Raw genomic sequence first — 18,473 nt, 5'->3', positions numbered from 1 at the left:
ATTAATAAAAAGGTAAATGGCCCTCTCCTTCCTCTATGAAACAAACTCATCTGGTTTTTATCACCTAGTGTTTAAAAAATACAGATGCCTGGTTTCTCCCTGGGTCTACTGAATCATAGGCTCTAGAGCGGTGCTCAGGCCAGTGTATCCTTAAAAGCCTCCCAAGTGATTCCAGTGTACATCCCCGGAAGAGAATGACTTGCCTAGGCTGGGTCATTTGAAACCTTCAACCACTTTGCCTCCAATTTAGAGGTGCTACTTTCCAACATAAATGGAAGGACCAATGTGTCATTTTTAACTCAATTTTTATGAATAAACCATAGTGGCAAAAATAACAAAATAGTAAAAACATCCTTTTAAATGGCATATGTAAGCAACTTTCTACATGAATATAGAAGAAACTATGAATACTAGATATACCAACAGGCTTTGAGAAGCTGATGATTTCTCAGTAAATGAACTGAAACTAGAGTACTGACCAAGGACACAAATACATATACTCACCTGCAACTTTAACTTCAGGATCATTTAAAATTATTACCCCTACTACAAGGTTAATTTCAACCACTAACTTACCCTTTGGGGTCTAAAAGATCCCGAACTTTCTCATTATAAATTTCCATATAGGATACTTCGACTTTAAAGGTCTGTGACTCATTTTGCTCCAGAGAGATCCTTTGAAATAAAGCACAGCAGAGCCTTGGAATGAGGCCCCGCTGCTCAGCACTGCCCATCATGGAGAAGGATTTTCCTGAGCCTGGAGAAGGGCAAGCAGAAAGAAAGGAGGATGGAAGAGGAAGTAAACTGTAATGCTTCAACTACACAAGTGTTTCATACACAGCAGCCAAGGTCACACAGCAGAAGTAGACAATTCGGCCCCCAAAGGCCAGTCCCTTGGACACCAAGGCTACTATTCTTTCTATTATACTCACGGCCTCCAGTTTGACTTTCACTGTGAGACCCAGAGGGCACCTCTTTTACAGATGGATACGTACTAACGTAAGAACTACAAATATGTAATCTTTAAAAGTACACATAGTAAATATCAAATATCACCAACAAGTAACATTAACAGTATTTTACCCACAAAATATCAATATTTCACATTTGTGAAAGTGCTTTGATATATATTCCCCTAATTGTCCTGTGATGTGACAATAGGCAGTATTGTTATGATTTATTGATTTATTCCAACTTTATAGTTGAAATGATGGTGGCTCAGAGTGCGAATGGCTGAGCCACTTGACTGTTTTTGTTTAATATCCTGGTGAAGTCCTCTGGATGATACTAAGAAGATGATACTAAGAGTTTTTCTACAGTTTTTCACTATAACATTTATACCGAGAAACTGGTAACTATTTTCCTAGTTCAAATACAGGTTAAAACTATAATTTAGGAAAATGACACTTAATAGTTTAAAACTAGCTTTGCTCATTAACACTAAAATTACTCAGTTACCACAACTGTCAAACCTTCAAAATGAGGATTACTTTTGATCATCTAATTCAGCCAAACCCGTGAAGTCAGAAGCATTTTTCTATGGTTTCCCAAAGTGTTTTCTATATCTATGTTTTCAGAAACGCACATTTAATATCACCGACTGTAAGTGGCTACTTACCTGTCTGTCCATATGCAAAAATGCAAGCATTATACCCCTGAAAGGCTTTCTCAAGAATTCCTTCCCCAAGGCACTTGAAAACCACTTCTTGACCTAAAAAACAAAACAAAAAAACTAAAGAGACTGATTTTTCTTGACATGTTTGCAGTAATAACCGAGCCCCAGTCATGAACACATTCTCTCAATCCAAAAAGATGTTAAGTGTATTGCATATCTACTATGTGTAGGGCTGTGGATTAAAGAACTTATTTTTTTTTAAATTAATTAATTAATTAATTTGTTTTTGGCTGTGTTGGGTCTTCGTTTCTGTGCGAGGGCTTTCTCCAGTTGCGGCAAGTGGGGGGCCACTCTTCATTGCGTTGCGCGGGCCTCTCACTGTCACGGCCTCTCTCGTTGCAGAGCACAGGCTCCAGACGCGCAGGCTCAGTAGTTGTGGCTCACGGGCCTAGTTGCTCCGCGGCATGTGGGATCTTCCCAGACCAGGGCTCGAACCCGTGTTCCCTGCATTGGCAGGCGGATTCTTAACCACTGCGCCACCAGGGAAGCCCTAAAGAACTTATTGTATACAATTTTGCTTATCTACTCTTCTATACTATAGCTCAGTACCTGGATCAGTTTATGATGCTACCCACTGTTTCCCTCTAAGACATTTCTCTAGGCATTCAAGTTTCCTGTCCATTGTCTGCGGGCCATATGGAAGCATCATTTGAATTTGGTTTAGTTTCTTTTCCTGAGTTAGTATGAAAGTGTCATTCAACACAAATTGTCTTATCTCCCCACCTGGATTCTGAGCTTCTGATGAGCAGGAACCGCATCCACATCTTGGTGTGTGTGTGCACCTCTGCCCCTAGCACAGTGCTAAGTACGTGCCAGATGCTGAGCAACTGTTCACTGCTGGTGGAGGGGATGTGCTGGGCACAGGCACCTCTCACCTGTGTTCCCAGCGGGGATTTGGGGAGAGGTTCCCGTCTGTGAGCCTGTCTACAGCTCACTGTGGCTCTTGGGGGAGTTCTGTCATGTACCATCTATACTATGGTAGTGCCCAGCTAAAGATTAAGGTGTGAAAATCTTTTTAAACACTTAACGAGGCATTTACTACCCTTTGAAATTGGTGCCTTCCTAACATTCAGTCCCCACCATTAAGACAACTAAAGTGATTTTCGCCTTCCTCTGTGCAGAAACTACTGGTTTAAGTACCTCTTTCCTCTACTGGAATGAGAAGCCCCTGATGGATGTCAGACTATAATCTGTTTATCTTTGTAATCCTAGTGCCTAGTACAAAATGCTTAATAAATGTTTGTCCAAGAATGAGTCAGTTTAATCTTTTTATCCAAATGACAATTCCTTTTACGTTTGGAAATAAAGCAATAGAACATAAGCTTCTGGGTATATGTTTTTCTTTGATGCATCTGATTTTAGCAGTCTCTTGTTATATTATGACATATCATGGTTGCAGAATGGGAGTCTTAAAAGTGTAAACATGAAACAAGTAATAATATTTCTGGGCTTCCCTGGTGGCGCAGTGGTTAAGAATCTGCCTGCCAATGCGGGGGATAAGGGTTCGAGCCTTGGTCCGGGAAGATCCCACATGCTGCGGAGCAACTAAGCCCGTGCACCACAACTAATGAGCCCGCACTTTAGAGCCCACGAGCCACAAATACTGAGCCCATGTACCACAACTACTGAAGCCCATGCACCTAGAGCCCGTGCTCCGCAACAAGAGAAGCCACCGCAATGAGAGGCCTGCGTACCGCAACGAAGAGTAGCCCCCGCTTGCCGCAACTGAAAAGAAAGCCCAGGCTCAGCAACGAAGACCCAGCACAGCCAAAAATAAATTAGTTAATTAATTAATTTAAAAGAAAAAGAAATAATATTTCCAATCATTAGGTTGGCAAAAAAACCCCCAAAAAACCTTGACAGTATCAAATATAGCTGGATTGAAGAAATAGGTATTTTCATAAGCTGCTGGTGGGAGAATAAACAAATGCAGCCGTTCCAAGGAAAACCTCACAGCACCAAGAAAAAGGAATATGCCCAGGCTCTCTGACCCACTGTGAGGCATCTGCCCTAGAGACCCACTCCCACAAGAGACCCCTGTAAAAGGATGTTCATGGCAGCATTATTTATAATAATGAAAGCTGGAATCAAGTTAAATGCCCATTAGTAAGGGAGTAGATAAGTAAAATGTGAGTATTTTATATGATGGAATATTACACACCATGTTTAAAAAAACAAGCAAAACAAATCTATGTGTGTAAACAATGTTAGAATTCAGAAACACTGTTGAGTTTTAAAAAAAAGTCATGTTCAGACTGTACATATAATGTAAAAATTTATGTCAAATAATATGTATGTGTAATATCTATGTGTGCTAAAGTAAAAAAAAGAAAAAACTGGATCAGAAGAAAATATACCAAATTTATATAACCTTATTTCTCAACTATGGACTTCTACTGAAGAGGCATTTAAAACATGTTGGTGGAATATGTGGATTTTTTTACAAGGGTGTAACTGTAAGCGGCTTCCTAAAAATACGGTTTGTTGTGAAGACTACCTAAAGATGTGTGTGTATGTGCACACACACATAAACTCAGAGGATAATAAAGTATTGTCAAAATTCTTATCCACTGAAGACACACTTTCAAAAATGCTTTTATGTGGTGGGAATGTAAATTGGTACAGCCACTACGGAGAACAGTATGGAGGTTCCTTAAAAAAACTAAAAACAGGGCTTCCCTGGTGGTGCAGTGGTTGAGAATCCGCCTGCCAATGCAGGGGACACGGGTTCGAGCCCTGGTCTGGGAAGATCCCACATGCCGCGGAGCAACTGGGCCCGTGAGCCACAGCTACTGAGCTGCGCGTCTGGAGCCTGTGCTCGGCAACAAGAGAGGCCGCGATAGTGAGAGGCCTGCGCGCCGCGATGAAGAGTGGCCCCTGCTTGCCGCAACTGGAGAAAGCCCTTGCACAGAAACGAAGATCCAACACAGCCAAAAATAAATAAATTAAATAAATTAATTTAAAAAAAAACTAAAAACAGAACTACCATATGACCCAGCAAACCCACTCCTGGGCATATACTCAGAGAAACCATAATTCGAAAAGATGCATCACAATGTTCACTGCAGCACTATCTACAATAGCCAGGACATGGAAGCAGCCTAAATGTCTATCAACAGAAGAATGGATAAAGAAGATGTGGTACATATATACAATGGAATATTACTCAGCCATAAAAAAGAACAAAATAATGCCATTTGCAGCAACATGGATGGACCTAGAGATTGTCATACTGAGTGAAGTAAGTCAGACGCAGAAAGACAAATATCATATGATTATCACTTATATGTGGAATCTAAAAAAGGGGATACAAATGAACTTATTTACAAAACAGAAGTAGAGTCATGGATGTAGAAAACAAACTTATGGTTACCAGGGGATAAAGGGGGGTGAGGGATAAATAGGGAGATTGGAACTGACATATACACACTACAATATATAAAATAGATAACTAATAAGAACATGTTGTATAGCACAGGGAACTCTACTCAATACTCTGTAGTAACCTATATGGGAAAAGAATCTGAAAAAGAATAGATGTATGTATATGTATAACTGAATCACTTTGCTGTACACCTGAAACTAATACAACATCGTAAATCAACTATAGTCCAATAAAAAGATGCTTTTATGTTATAGTTAAGTATGATAGAGTCTTGTGCTAAGAAAATATCTGGCCCATCCTGTTGCTGATCTTTCATACACATCAATATTCTTTTCTCACGTGTTTTCTCAAAGGACCTTCCTTATTCCACGTGTATTCCCAAGGCCTATGCCAAAACACAGGCTTAAACCTGGGCCTAAGCCCTGTAGCGCAGAAGATGGGGAGTTAAACAGAGCCTGTGCTCAGGCTTGTGAGAATTGATGGTGGTCCTCAGCCAGGACCCAAGTGCCATCAAAGGCATTGAAAAAGCACCGCTTTCTTGGCACAAACAGATGAATGGAGCTATCTCGTTTGATCTTCCACACTGGTTAACCAGCCCCCATAAAGGGAGTAGGGTGAGGATGGGGACAAGACGCTTTAAGACTTGGCTAGGTCAAACATCCTGACTGTAATTCATGATTTTGATTCATATTTAGTAACTTGGAAAAAAGCAAGAGCTTGAGTTGATGAAAGGACTCAACTGCAGAGAAGCACTGTGGTCAAAGAGCTTTTCACCCTGGCTTCACAGAGCCTGAAGTCATTAACCAATCAAGGATTTATATCTGTTCTTTTATCAGGTAGTGAAATGGATTACTTTCTGGTTTCTGCTTCTGATGCTGAGTAGGCTGGAATTATGAGGAATTATTTTCTCAATGTTTTTGCAAGGGCAAATCACAAGTCTTCTTTTTCCTTGGTAGGAATCATCTTTTAAAACCAAAGATCATTAACTGGGGCTTCCCTGGTGCCGCAGTGGTTGAGAATCTGCCTGCTAATGCAGGGGACACGGGTTCGAGCCCTGGTCTGGGAAGATCCCACGTGCCGCGGAGCAGCTGGGCCCGTGAGCCGCAATTACCGAGCCTGCGTGTCTGGAGCCTGTCCTCCGCAACGAGAGAGGCCGCGATAGTGTAAGGCCCGCGCACCGTGATGAAGAGTGGCCCCTGCTTGCCGCAACTAGAGAAAGCCCTCGCACAGAAACGAAGACCCAACACAGACAAAAATAAATAAATTAAATTAAATTAAATTAAAAAAAAATAAAAGATAGCATCATGTAATGGCAATTCTATAAATCTGGGTTTTTGGAAGTGATTTCAATGGAAGATCTGTCTCAAAAGAAACTAAGAAATAAAAGTCTGGAATAAATCTCTTAAAAAAAAAAAAAGATCTACTCAGTCTTGCAGAGTTGCCATAAAAAAAAAAAAAATCATTAACTGAAAAAAAAAACAAGAATGAATGCTATAGAGCTACGTGAAATAGGTTTATGATGTGTCAGGTGAAAAAACCAACACCACCACCAGCCAGGGTGTGTATACTAAAATTGCACTAAAAACAAAAAATGATCAAAGAATTCTCCAGGATATAAAAAATACAAGAATGAATTTCAGCTTGGCCTATTTCCAAATTATTGCAGCTACTAAATAGGATACAAATTAACCTATTTAACTTGTATACCTTTATTATTTATGCTGCTAAGAAGAAAAAAAGTATTTTTTTGTCAACTGCCCTGTTTGCAGTGCACTTTCCATATTCTATACTGCTGAACCCTTGCAATACCTAGATATGGATTGTTATCAATAAGGAGATGGTGGGGGTGGGGGGGTTGGTGAGGGCAGCACTCTGAAAGAGTAAGTCATTTGCCCAAGATGGGGCCACCAGCGAGTGGCAGGGCCTGTGGGTGTTGCCTCCCAGATGGACTGAGGCCCATCCATAATCAGTGACTCAGGCTTCATGACGCTGGGAATCAGTTATTCCCACCTCTGGTTTCCGTGGTATGTTTCTTTTTAAAACAAACTCCCAGAACTCATCACACTGCAGTATTTTTTTTTCCCCATGTCTGTCTCTACCATTGAATTGTGAACTCCTTTGAAAACAGGAGCTGTTGCATCTTAGCAGAGTACCTGACACACAGTATACACTCTTATTTACTGAATTGTTCTGGTGGCACTACTGTTCTTAGACTAATGTGTATTTAATTGGGCGTCCCTTTCCTCATTAGTGATGACGGAGGCATCAAAATATTGTTGGTTGAACTTAAAAAGTTAATTGTAGGGTTTACACTTTGGTTAAAGTATGGCTGTTTTTGAAATTCTAATGAGCCCCTCAAGATTACAATAGTCTTTGTTAAATAAGGCCCTGGGGTGTGAACAGACGTGTCAACATAATATGTAACAACTCATCGAATAATTTTGATAAAAATTACAGATTACACTTTTACTGACACCCATAGTTACCTCCTAGACATTGAAACAAAATATATATGACTGAAAAAAATAAACCAGTCTCTTTGATTTCCAATAAATGTACAAATATGCTTTCCCAAAAGTCAAGTTCTTTTAGTTAGCTATTTATGGTTACATTTGACAGACAGAATATAATTGAGATTTACTGTATTTAATAAAGTTTTAGTTATAACTAGGAAAGGAAAACGTTCTGGGAAACACAAAATGGAATATGAAAAAGTAGAAAACAATTATACTGTGTTTCTGGAAAGAATTTTTCTCCTTTCCATCCTTAAACAGCTATCCCAAAACACAATTTATAAAAGGGAAAATATGAAGAATCATATTGTAAAGTTCATGTATTTTTACAAATCTAAGCAAGACTGGATTCTAGAGAGAATGGAATCCATTTTGCCACTATGACTTCATGTCTCAAGGGAAATTTATTATCATTTAAGAAATAATGAATACTTTCCCACCTCTACAAACATTCATCAACATTAACATTTTTTAATAGCTCTGCTTAATTTCCACTGTATACTTAACTGATGCAATCTATTAACTGATACAACCTATTATAGATACTTAGATTATTTCCTTTTTCTTTTCTTCTGCAATATTTATCCTTACACATTTATCTTTGTATACTTTTCTATTGACTTTACTAGGCAAAACTCCAAAAAAAAAATCAAATTACTAACTCTCCTAGCAATGCATGAATCTTTTTTCTACACCTTCAACACTGGCTATTATCATTCTTCCTGGCTTTGACTAATAGAAAAAAAAAAAAAAGACTTTTGTTTTGTTAAATTAAAATTTTCCTTTCCTTAGGTTACTGTCCATTTGTATTTACTCTTTAGTAAATTGACTATTTGGGTCCTATGTTTATTTTTATAAATCAATTGGTTTAGTAATTGATTAAGTATTAATTTTAAAATATCCATCATATATTAAGGATATTAACCTTTGGTCTATTATATATTGTACATATTTTTCCCCAATCTGTCATTTACCCTTCAGTCTTATGTTGTTCTTTGTCATACAAAAGCTTTTGGTCTTTCATATTCAAATCTCTCATCTTTTCCTTTATGATTTTCATCTACGGTATATGTTATGCTTCCAAAATCTTTCTGGATTATTATTACGCCAAATTACATAGTTATTCACCCATATTTTCTTCTAGTTTTGTTTTTGGTTTTTCCAGTTTTATATCTAAATCTGAATTCTACTTCTTATCAGCTATGTAACCTTGGGCAAGATCTCCTTCACTAGTAAAACAGGAATAATAGTTGCTCTCTTACTGGGTTGCTGGCATGATTAAATAAGGCAGTACAGTAAAGCACTTGCCATAGTGCATGGCCATTATAAGTCTAGAATATATTTTAGCTAATATCCATAATTAATACCATCTCTTAAATCTTTAATCAACTATAATTAATTTCGGTGCAGGAAAGGAGGAAATCATCTAATTATTTCTCCTTCAATAGTTCCTCTATCTTTGCAACAATTCTGTGAGGCAATCCAATTTTAAAGATAAGAGACACTTACTCTTAGAAAAAAAAATTAAAGGAATCATTTATTGCTATTTCTCTAGCACCTCTAGTGGTCCCACCTTTAAAATTCCACTGACCAAATGTAATGGTGGTATACTCACACGTGACAGAAAGAAGGGGGTGTGTGAATGTGTGTGTATGTGTTGGGGGGGGTCATGATGAGGAGAGGAAGAAGGAACAGTATCATTAATTATTATCTGGGTCAGAATACGCCAACCCATGTTGTCCAGTGGAGGAAAAATATTTACCTTTTATAACATTAAGATATCTCAGAAAGGTAGAGGGAAAAAAACAACTAAATAAATCATATCAATAAAACTGAATAGAAACATACTCTGTAGAGCTCCCTTTATTTTTTTATTCTGGTGCCTTTGTAGCTCTATGAATCCCTTGCTGGGGTTATACTTAATCAATTCTTTGGTTTGGTGACTTTCAGCCACCACTGGTAAAACAAACGATTATTTAAAAAAAGCGAAGACTGTCAACCAAAGCCTAAAAATGCCCTGTAGACTCTATACAGTCTTCTGTCCTCCTCAGCATAACCAGTTTTCCATGAAACATGAACAGTGGCTACACGTCACTCTGTGATGGAGAGAAAATATTAACCATCAAAGACCCTTATACAGTCTATTAAGGAGAGTCTGGTTTATCCAAAAGACTGAAGGTGTTGTTGTTTATTTGTTTCTTTTTACTTTGTTCCTTTTTATTATTTAAACAAAGCAGTCCCTTTTTTCAGCATAGAAAAAAAGCAATTTGTCAACTGCTTTTAGAAGCTTAGTTCACACATACACACACACAAAAAGAGCTATTTATGCCGGATAGTGGGAATCAGGGAATCCATAAAAGATGCACTATCCCTACCCTAAATGTTTCCCGACTCCAGTTCACACTCAAATGGAACGAAGTGCCACTTGTCTAGGGAAATATGTACCAGCCCAGAAGGGAAACAGAAGGGCAAGTTCAGAAGTCCTGAGGGAAGCAAGAGGATCTATGAGAATTTGTTTCTATCCCAGACAAACCACACAAAGGCACAACACAGTCCAACCCAGGAGCCTATGACTTTTCCGCAGGACCCCTGCCAGAGAGGAGGTGGCCACTCTACAGAAGTCAGCTCCACGTGCCTGGCACAGGGAATCCACAGGGCAAATCTGACCTCACTTGTTCATAACCATGACCAAGATGCCAATTTCCTCTGTGGGGTTTATGATTAGACTCCTATAGCTGTGTGGACAAGTCTTAAAACCCAGGCATGCCCAAAGCAACCACAACACAATGTCAGAACAGTAGAGAGGGTTCCTGTATGGAACTTCTGCAAGCAAAGTCACAGACCTGACCCACCCAACCCTGAGTCACACATAATACAGCTCTCTGAAAAGCTAACACCCTGAGTCTCCACACTTGTGCGTAACCTGTCCCTCCTGGGAACAGCAGCAATGGCCTCAAAGCTACCAGGCATGTGCATTGGGAGCTCAGTAACCAAGGTAATTCTCTCACTGCAGCAGGGCCCTGATAGCAAAGCCCAGAAGAATAGAAACTAGGGATGGGAGGGAAAGTGCATATCATGCATATGCTGACACTTGACTGCTTACGAGGAACAGGGTGAAACATCACAGTGGGCTATGCTCTAGGAAATGGGAGAACAAAATAAGAGGGCATAACCTTGTTTTATTCACAGTCTGCATGAACCAAGGCAGTCTCACATAGATCATGGCTGACAAAAGCACTAAGTATGGAGATACAAGGCTGGACGTGACATGTGCACGGAATATTTCTAAGGTAGTGACGTGGAAGAGCAGCCAGGATTTTAACACGATTTTATCATTTTAAACAGAATCCCCAGTTTTCCTTCTTTTCCCCAGCTCTTTTATCACTGGAGTTAAGAGTGAAAAAAAAAATGGTAAGGCTCAATATTTATGATCTGGAATTCCTGGCCTGCACGTCTGTGAGGGTGTTTTTCCACTCCTAACCAGGCTGACAGCCCCAGCGACTGTGATGAGTCTGGACTTGGCAGGTGGCCCAGCTCTAAATCCGAGCACCTGGACAGTGCAAGGCCAGTCAGGCACCTCACACATACCTGAAGGGGTGAGGAATGCCGAGCTTGGACGAGGTTTCAGGTAATCTCTCCCTCAAACAGTGCAACCCTCAGAAACTGTCACATGCGGTGACTTTAAACCTGGTTTAAGTTAAATGACCAAAAACTACGGAGCTTAGATAAAGGAACTAGGGCTTTAAAGGCCTGACTTGATGACAGGAGATTTAAGTTTTAATAAACTATAGAAGATTGCCATTAAGGGGCTTGGTAAAAGGACCCTGAGAACCTGGGCCTGCAGGGTAAAGGTAGACACGGGGCCATTTTCCGCAGTGGCATCTGGGAGCCATCAGCACTGCAGTCCTCAGGACTTGCAGCACGGCCTGGGTGACTCGCCCAGATGGATGTTTCCACCCCCTGACAGCGCTGAGGCCAGTCATGAGCTGGCAGTGAACCTCAGCTCCTTTTTTTGTTGCCGTATAAAGTGGCTGAGTCACAGAGGAGGGGTCAGGCGTCGGGGCCCCGGATGAAAGAGCTGTGAGGACTGTCTCACAGAGAACGCATTTTGGAGTGATTCAGGAGGGTACTTTCACATATAACAACTGCTGAAAAAGCAGCTGTTCTGCACCTCTACCTGCTCGACAGTGTTTGCCACTGTGTCCCTCCGACACAGAGGCAGACCTGACTCAATATCTCTTCTGGACTGTGGGGTGCACAAGATTGACAGCACTTGAGGGGAGGTGAGAACAAAGCCCAAACCAAACACAGTCATTCAGGACTCTGGAGAACTTCTGACAGGAGGGAGAATGCTAATAGTATTATTCCTGGCTAGGTTCCAAGCCAGAGTACTCCAATAACATGATTCCCTAGGCACAGCCCTCTTGTTGGGATGAGAGAGAAGAGAGGAGAGCCTGGGATTGCAGTAGAATCCATAAAATCTTCACACATAACTGTCACTGACCCAAATCCACATTTACCACTGCTTTCAGCTCTCTTACAAGTAGCAGGGCCTCTCTGAACCTCAGTTTCCTCATCTGTAAAATGGGGGCAATATCAGTTTCTACTGATTTGGTGTTTTGACAATTAAATGACCTGCTGCAGGTAAAGGGATGAGCACAGTGCTGGGAAACTAGTGCTCAGAACTCTATTGTCTATTGTTGTTATTATTATCTACCCCTCTAAACACACCTAACTAAGTTAAGTGATGTCTCTGGGCGCCAAGATATACTCTAAGGAATAGATGCTGACAAAGAAAGGAAAGTGGAAGAAGGCAGGGTTGGGTGGGATTAAAAAATCTGGGAGTAGAGGTGAGAAGAAAGAGAAGCATACACACACACTCTTGTAAAAAATGTAACGGTATCAGCCTAGCTTACTTATCTCAGAGAAATTTTTCTTAACTGACCTTCACTTACCCGATTCTCTCAATTAACATTCTCTCTTCCATCTGTAAAATACACTGATGCATGCTTACTGCACACTAAATCACCCAACTGGTAGACAACTCTCTGGACTCCCACCAGCTGAGTTATGTTCTCATAAAGGGTCGGTTGTGTTTGCTCCTGAGCTGGTTTGTGCCAGTTACACTTCTCTGTAATTACATAATTAACAAATGCAAAAAGAGAGTTGCTGGTTCTAAGAAAACTAGTTTGGATGCTTAGGTGAGCCCCTAAAAGAACTGTCAGATTAGGTATGGGTAAGAATTTGTAAGACTGTAAAAGAGAAAGAAAAATCTAGAAGGATTCTGCAGTCAGTGTTTCATAAATGTCTTTTAAGATGGCATGCACCATTTATAGTGAATCTCTAACAAACTTTTCACATAGTCAACTACTACTGCTTCTCATAACCACAGGGAAAACTTCCACAGTTTTGATAAACTTAACAGCTAACAATTATGAGTATTTATTCTACACAAGACACTTGCTGAGGTCTTCATATACACTTGAATAGTAAAATAATGAATCAATACAATATGCTATAACAAATATTTTGGAAGTCTGCTTAAAAAATTGGTTCTATTTTGGCTACTGTCAACTCTTAGAATGTAAATTTTGATGCACAGTTAAACAATATGAAACAGAAATCATTTCTACCTCTGAGCCCATAAACTCTCCCATCATAGGAACAGAATCAAACATGGCTATTCTCCCCACGGTAACAGCCATAGCTAGGAGGCACTCAGCTGTCCCTTCACGGTACAAAGCAACGTTAGCAGAACAAGAATCAGACGTAGAACATTTCTCCTGAATTGCAGGGTATTACAGTGCCTGAAAACACAGGTTTCAGCAAATCTGAGCAACATACCATATGGTGAGAACTGTCATCTAATTTCTAAGTCAACAATTTAGAATCTCTCAGGTCAGGAAATGTTCTTGTCCATATAGATACCCAGATATGCCACCACTAGACTGATTTTTATTTTTGGTATGAAGATTTATAGAAAAACAGGTTTATGAAAAATATTCTCCTGCTAGTAAGAAAAGCAAAACCAAGGTTACTGGAAGTCATTGTTATTTAACCAACATGACACATTTTAGACAGCGATAAAAAATGTATTGATTTATTATCGATAAGCCCTTAAATGAAATTAGTAGTGATTTAAACATTTAAAAAGGCCTATTATCTGTTATGGTGCTCTCAAGTTTATCAGTATTCACTATAATAACATTATAATCCTAAATGTTGATCTATGTTTATGTGTATGTATATATGGGCTTGGGGAGAGGAAACGGATTTATGTAGAAATGCCATGCTTTGGGTGCCTAATTTTGCAGGTTACTTCTGTTTTTTCTTAGCCCTGGCACAAGGGTTTTTGCTTAAAGATTCAGAATTATGCACAGACTCGCTAACCAAAAGGTGCTAATAAGAGATAATATATTTAAATTGTGAAATGTCTCAAAGCATGATTCAATGCAATTCAAATGGCTTAACAAACAAGCCTTTGATTTGACTCTGAAAAGTCCACTGCAACAGCTGTGTGGCCAGCATAAAATGTCTGATTCATGTTTAATCTGAGACCTGGAAGAGATCTGAGATCATTGTAGGCTATATATCCTCCTTTCACAGATGAAGAAACAGACATCCCCAAAGTTTAGCAGTTTGTGGCAAAACCAGGTCTCATAAATACCAGCACACACAATGCATTTTCTCTCCAAAGGACTGATGCTACTATCCTTACTACTGCTACAACGTGACAGTGATAAAGATAATGATGAATATTTTTAAAATTTATTCATTTATTTATTTTTGGCTGCACTGGGTCTTCGTTGCTGCGCACGGGATTTCTCTAGTTGCGGTGAGTGGGAGCTACTCTTCGCTGTGGGGCGCGGGCTTCTCATTGCAGTGGCTTCTCTTGCTGCGGAGCACAGGCTCTAGAGTGCAGGCTCAGTAGCTGTGGCACGCGGGCTCAGTAGTTGTGGATCCTGGGCTCTAGAACGCAGGCTCAGTAGTTGTGGTGCACGGGCTTAGTTGCTCCGAGGCATGTGGGATCTTCCCAGACCAGGGCTCGAACCCACGTCCCCTGCATTGGCAGGCGGGTTCTTAACCACTGCGCCACCAGGGAAGCCCCGACGATAAATATTAAGTGAGCATTTCCTGTGGTTTAAGTACTTTACATGAACAGGTCATTTAGTCCTCAAATCAACCCTATGAGATCAGAACTATTATCAGCCTTATTTAACCTAAGAGGAAACAGAACTCACCCGACCTTACATAGATAAAAGGTGGGGGAGGCAGGACTGGAACCCAGGCAGTTCGATTTAAAAGCCCACATGCTTCCACCACTCCACCCAACCCACTGCAGTGCCATTATACCTACTATAGAATCATGGGTTTCTAAATCAGTCCGAGAGTGGAAGCTCTTGCTTGCTATAGCTTTTAATGAATAGAGTAACATAAAACATAATTGAGAATTTAACATTTGACACACCCCATGAAACTGAGAGCCTCTCTTTGCTCTTTCAATCCATGCACTCATCTATCTCTCTCCCCTCTCCCTCCTCCTCTCTGCCCCCCAAGTTTTGAGAGCTGCCTCAAGAGCTCTGATTCAGTATCAATGATGCCATTATTCATGGAGTCTGACAAATAGGTCAGTTTCAGGAACTATGTGCTTCCCCTTCTCCGTTTCTTCTATGTCCCATCAGAGAATGAATGCTTCTATCTTAATGTTTCTATTCACAATTAAGAAGGAACTGCTTTTTTTTTTAATTAAAGAGAAGGGAAATCAAACTATACTCCAATATAAAATAAAAATTAAATTTAAAAAAAGAGAAAGGAAATCATATTAGTATAGAAACCAATCAACTAATCTACTAGTAATATATTCACTAGGCAAATTATTTACAATGAGTGCAAAAAACCCTGAAAGAATAGCAAGCAAGAACTTTACTTTTTGCTGAGGTGGTCACAGAATTTGTACAATAATGGGGATACCTAAAGAATAAGAAACTGTCTCCTCACATTTTGTAAATAGACTCTGCTCCATCGACCAAGAGAATCCTATTTCAGGGCTAATACCAGGAACATGGTATTAGATGTGATCATGCAAGCTAAAATTTAGTAAAGTTTAAGCTATCAAAATGTTTAAAAATCATTTTTATCTTTTAAAATACTTTGGCACATACTATTTGTAATGAAGAGCTACAGAAATCTTGAGTTTCACATTTTAATTTTATCATCTGTACTTAATAAAATTATCTCTAGTAAAAAAAAAGTTTGTCCTACATTCAGAGGTATGAGTGATACACTGCAGAAAGCTAGAATGGTCTCTATGGGCAGTAATGGAGGATGTGATTGTAGAGATATGGAAAAGAAAGAGAAGAACAATCTTCCTAAAGCATTATTTTAACCCCATCACTCCAATAGCCCCTCCCCTATTTTTCACCATATCATCTACACTTCTTAGTCTAGCTTTTAAACTTTCCTATTATTTGGCCTCACTTAACACGTACAAGTAGGTCTCCCACTGATTCCCCCCCAAAATGCATCTTTTGCTCAGACCAGTGTTATACACCATGCTCACTCCCACTTCTGCATCCTCACTTACAGAAAAGCCAAACGAAGTATCATTTATGGGCACCTTCCATTGGTCAGCTCATTAAGTTACCTACTGAACCCTTATAACAACATATAAGATAGGTATTATCACTGCCATGTTTCCCATTTTACAGAAAAGAAATTGTAACTCAGAGAGATTAAATTGTCTAAGAGAACCAAAGCAAGCTTCCTGAGACTTAAACCCAGGGTGGAGTTCAGAGTCCGTGTGCTTTCCTTGACACCGTATTGCTTCCTCTCGTCTGGATGCCCTCCATACTGCCCCGTGGCTAAATCTATGCTGAACTTCTATGTCCAGTTTCAGTCCCATATCCTCTATGATGCCTTCCCAGGCAACTTCAGTCTTTCCACATTTCGCCTCTCCTTGGGTTTTCTATAGTACCTAAAACCTGTAAAATTTAGAGTTTAAATACTATCTCAAAATGTTTACTGTTGTTTGTCATGCATTCTTTTGCTTTCCAACTTAGGTTATAATTTCTCAAGGGCTTCCTAGGCTGCACACACAGTAGAAGTTTCATGAATACTTAAGGAACTATTCTGAGACTTTCTGGCTTCCTAGGTGAAATAAGAAGAAACACTGGGCTGGAGCATAGAAGGGGTGGTGGGGAGTCAGGGAGCAGAGGGTGGGGAAGGTAGACGGGGCTATAAAATAAAGGATCTTAAATGTCATCCAAAGAGTACAGATTTTTATCTATAAGTGATGAGGAGTCCTCTAAAGTATTTGACAATTGCATAAGAGTTCTAATTCAGGGAGCTATATCTGACTATATCCTGAATAATATCAACTGAACAGAGTGAGAGATTGGACTTTGTATAGCCATAGCATTTGTCCTCCTCTGTTTCTGTCACAGTATGAAGTGTTTTACTTTTGTTTACTTAAATCCAAAAGCACACAACCAGCACAAAATTATACCGTGCTAACAGTCAAGGCCGACTCTCCTAGGCTCTGCAGAATTTATTATATAGACTCCCAAAGGACTGAAAAAAAGACTAATTAATTACAACCAACAATAAGAACTATTTACTCACATTAATAAAGTGCATTGCTGAAGTTGCAGGAATGATGTTTGGAAAGAAAGGCTCATTTACCCAATGTGAGCAATGGAAGGAATTTTCCTAGTTCCAGCCATTAACTTTTGAAAAAATTATACATCAAATAATTTCTCAACAGATTTGCTTTACGTGGCAAGGAAAAGGCTATCAATAAACAAAATTTCCTACAAGCAAGTAACTTCTTTTACCCTCTAATCTTTTAAGATCTACATCCTCTCCATCATCCCCTCACTGTTTTTCTTTCTTCCTTCCTTCCTTTCTTTCTTCCTTCCTTTCTCTTTCTTTCAATCTTTCTTTCTTTCTCCCTCTTTCTTTCTTTCTTTCGTAAATGGGAAAGTCATTCAGCTGACATTCTTATAAGTAGAAATAAGGAGGAAACGCTCATTAAGACTATATATCTAAGAAAAAGGGGTCACAGTCAGAAGGGAAGGAACAAAGACTTCCTCCACGAAAACAAATGCTTCTCTCTTGAGATAAAGTAATTTTAACTCCTAGGAAAGGTGAAGATTCACCTGTGATCACAAATAAAATTAGCAGTCATCTGTATTTAACAGAGTAGGGATAAAATACCTCAAGGAAGGAACAATAGCAAAATGTGGGGCCTTGAGGCAATGTTTCCCCGAGGAATGTACAGTTTTAGTTCATATCACCACTGACTACTTTAGAACACTCAGGAGGCAAGGGGGCCCTGGAAACCAACAGCATCTGTGCTTTGCTTGCTTAAACGGAGCAGTGCCTTCCCTGAAAGTTAGAGGCAAGGAAAGGCACAGCACATTAAACCTCCTCTTCGTGTGAGAACCACAACAGCTTCCACTGACGGCTTGAGGTGGTCCCCCGTTATCTCTAATCCTTGGAACACCTCTGAGGACACTTCATACCCCCTTCAGGTAAAGAACCTGAAGCTTAATGAGTTTGGGAAAAAACCTGTCCGAGGCTTCTCAGCAAGTAAATGGCTGAACCAGATCCTAAAACCAAATCTTACTGACTTCAAAGCCCACGTGCCAGAATTGGAAAGAATGAGTGCAAATTTTATGGGAAAAACAGAACTCCAGAATAATTAAAGAAAACAGACATAATGGAAGAAGAGGCCAGAGGCCCAACCGTCAAATGCAGAGAGAGAGCCAACTTACCAGCATATTTTGTAGTGTTAGATTCATCCATGGACCAAAAGCAATAATCAAACGCAAATACCTGAATGAAAGAATAAAACATTAAACTTAAAAATTAATTAACTTCCATGAGTAAATCAGACTGA

The 18,473-nt window shown here is 39.7% G+C and overlaps 1 protein-coding gene across 1 annotated transcript in view; it reads right to left on the bottom strand.

Moving 5' to 3' along the window:
* The window catches only part of KIF13A (kinesin family member 13A), a 215,165-nt gene that overhangs the window by 78,817 nt on the left and 117,875 nt on the right, over positions 1-18,473 (bottom strand). Inside the window, 3 exon segments of the mRNA XM_068557132.1 lie at positions 577-757; positions 1,619-1,711; positions 18,349-18,409. Of these exon segments, the coding sequence (XP_068413233.1) occupies positions 577-757; positions 1,619-1,711; positions 18,349-18,409 (335 nt within the window).

This window comes from Eschrichtius robustus, chromosome 12 (assembly GCF_028021215.1).
Source record: "Eschrichtius robustus isolate mEscRob2 chromosome 12, mEscRob2.pri, whole genome shotgun sequence".
NCBI classification, from domain to species: Eukaryota; Metazoa; Chordata; class Mammalia; order Artiodactyla; family Eschrichtiidae; genus Eschrichtius; species Eschrichtius robustus.
The sequence above is the reverse complement of the archived record's forward strand: the minus strand, read 5'-3'. Positions and strand labels throughout refer to the sequence as shown.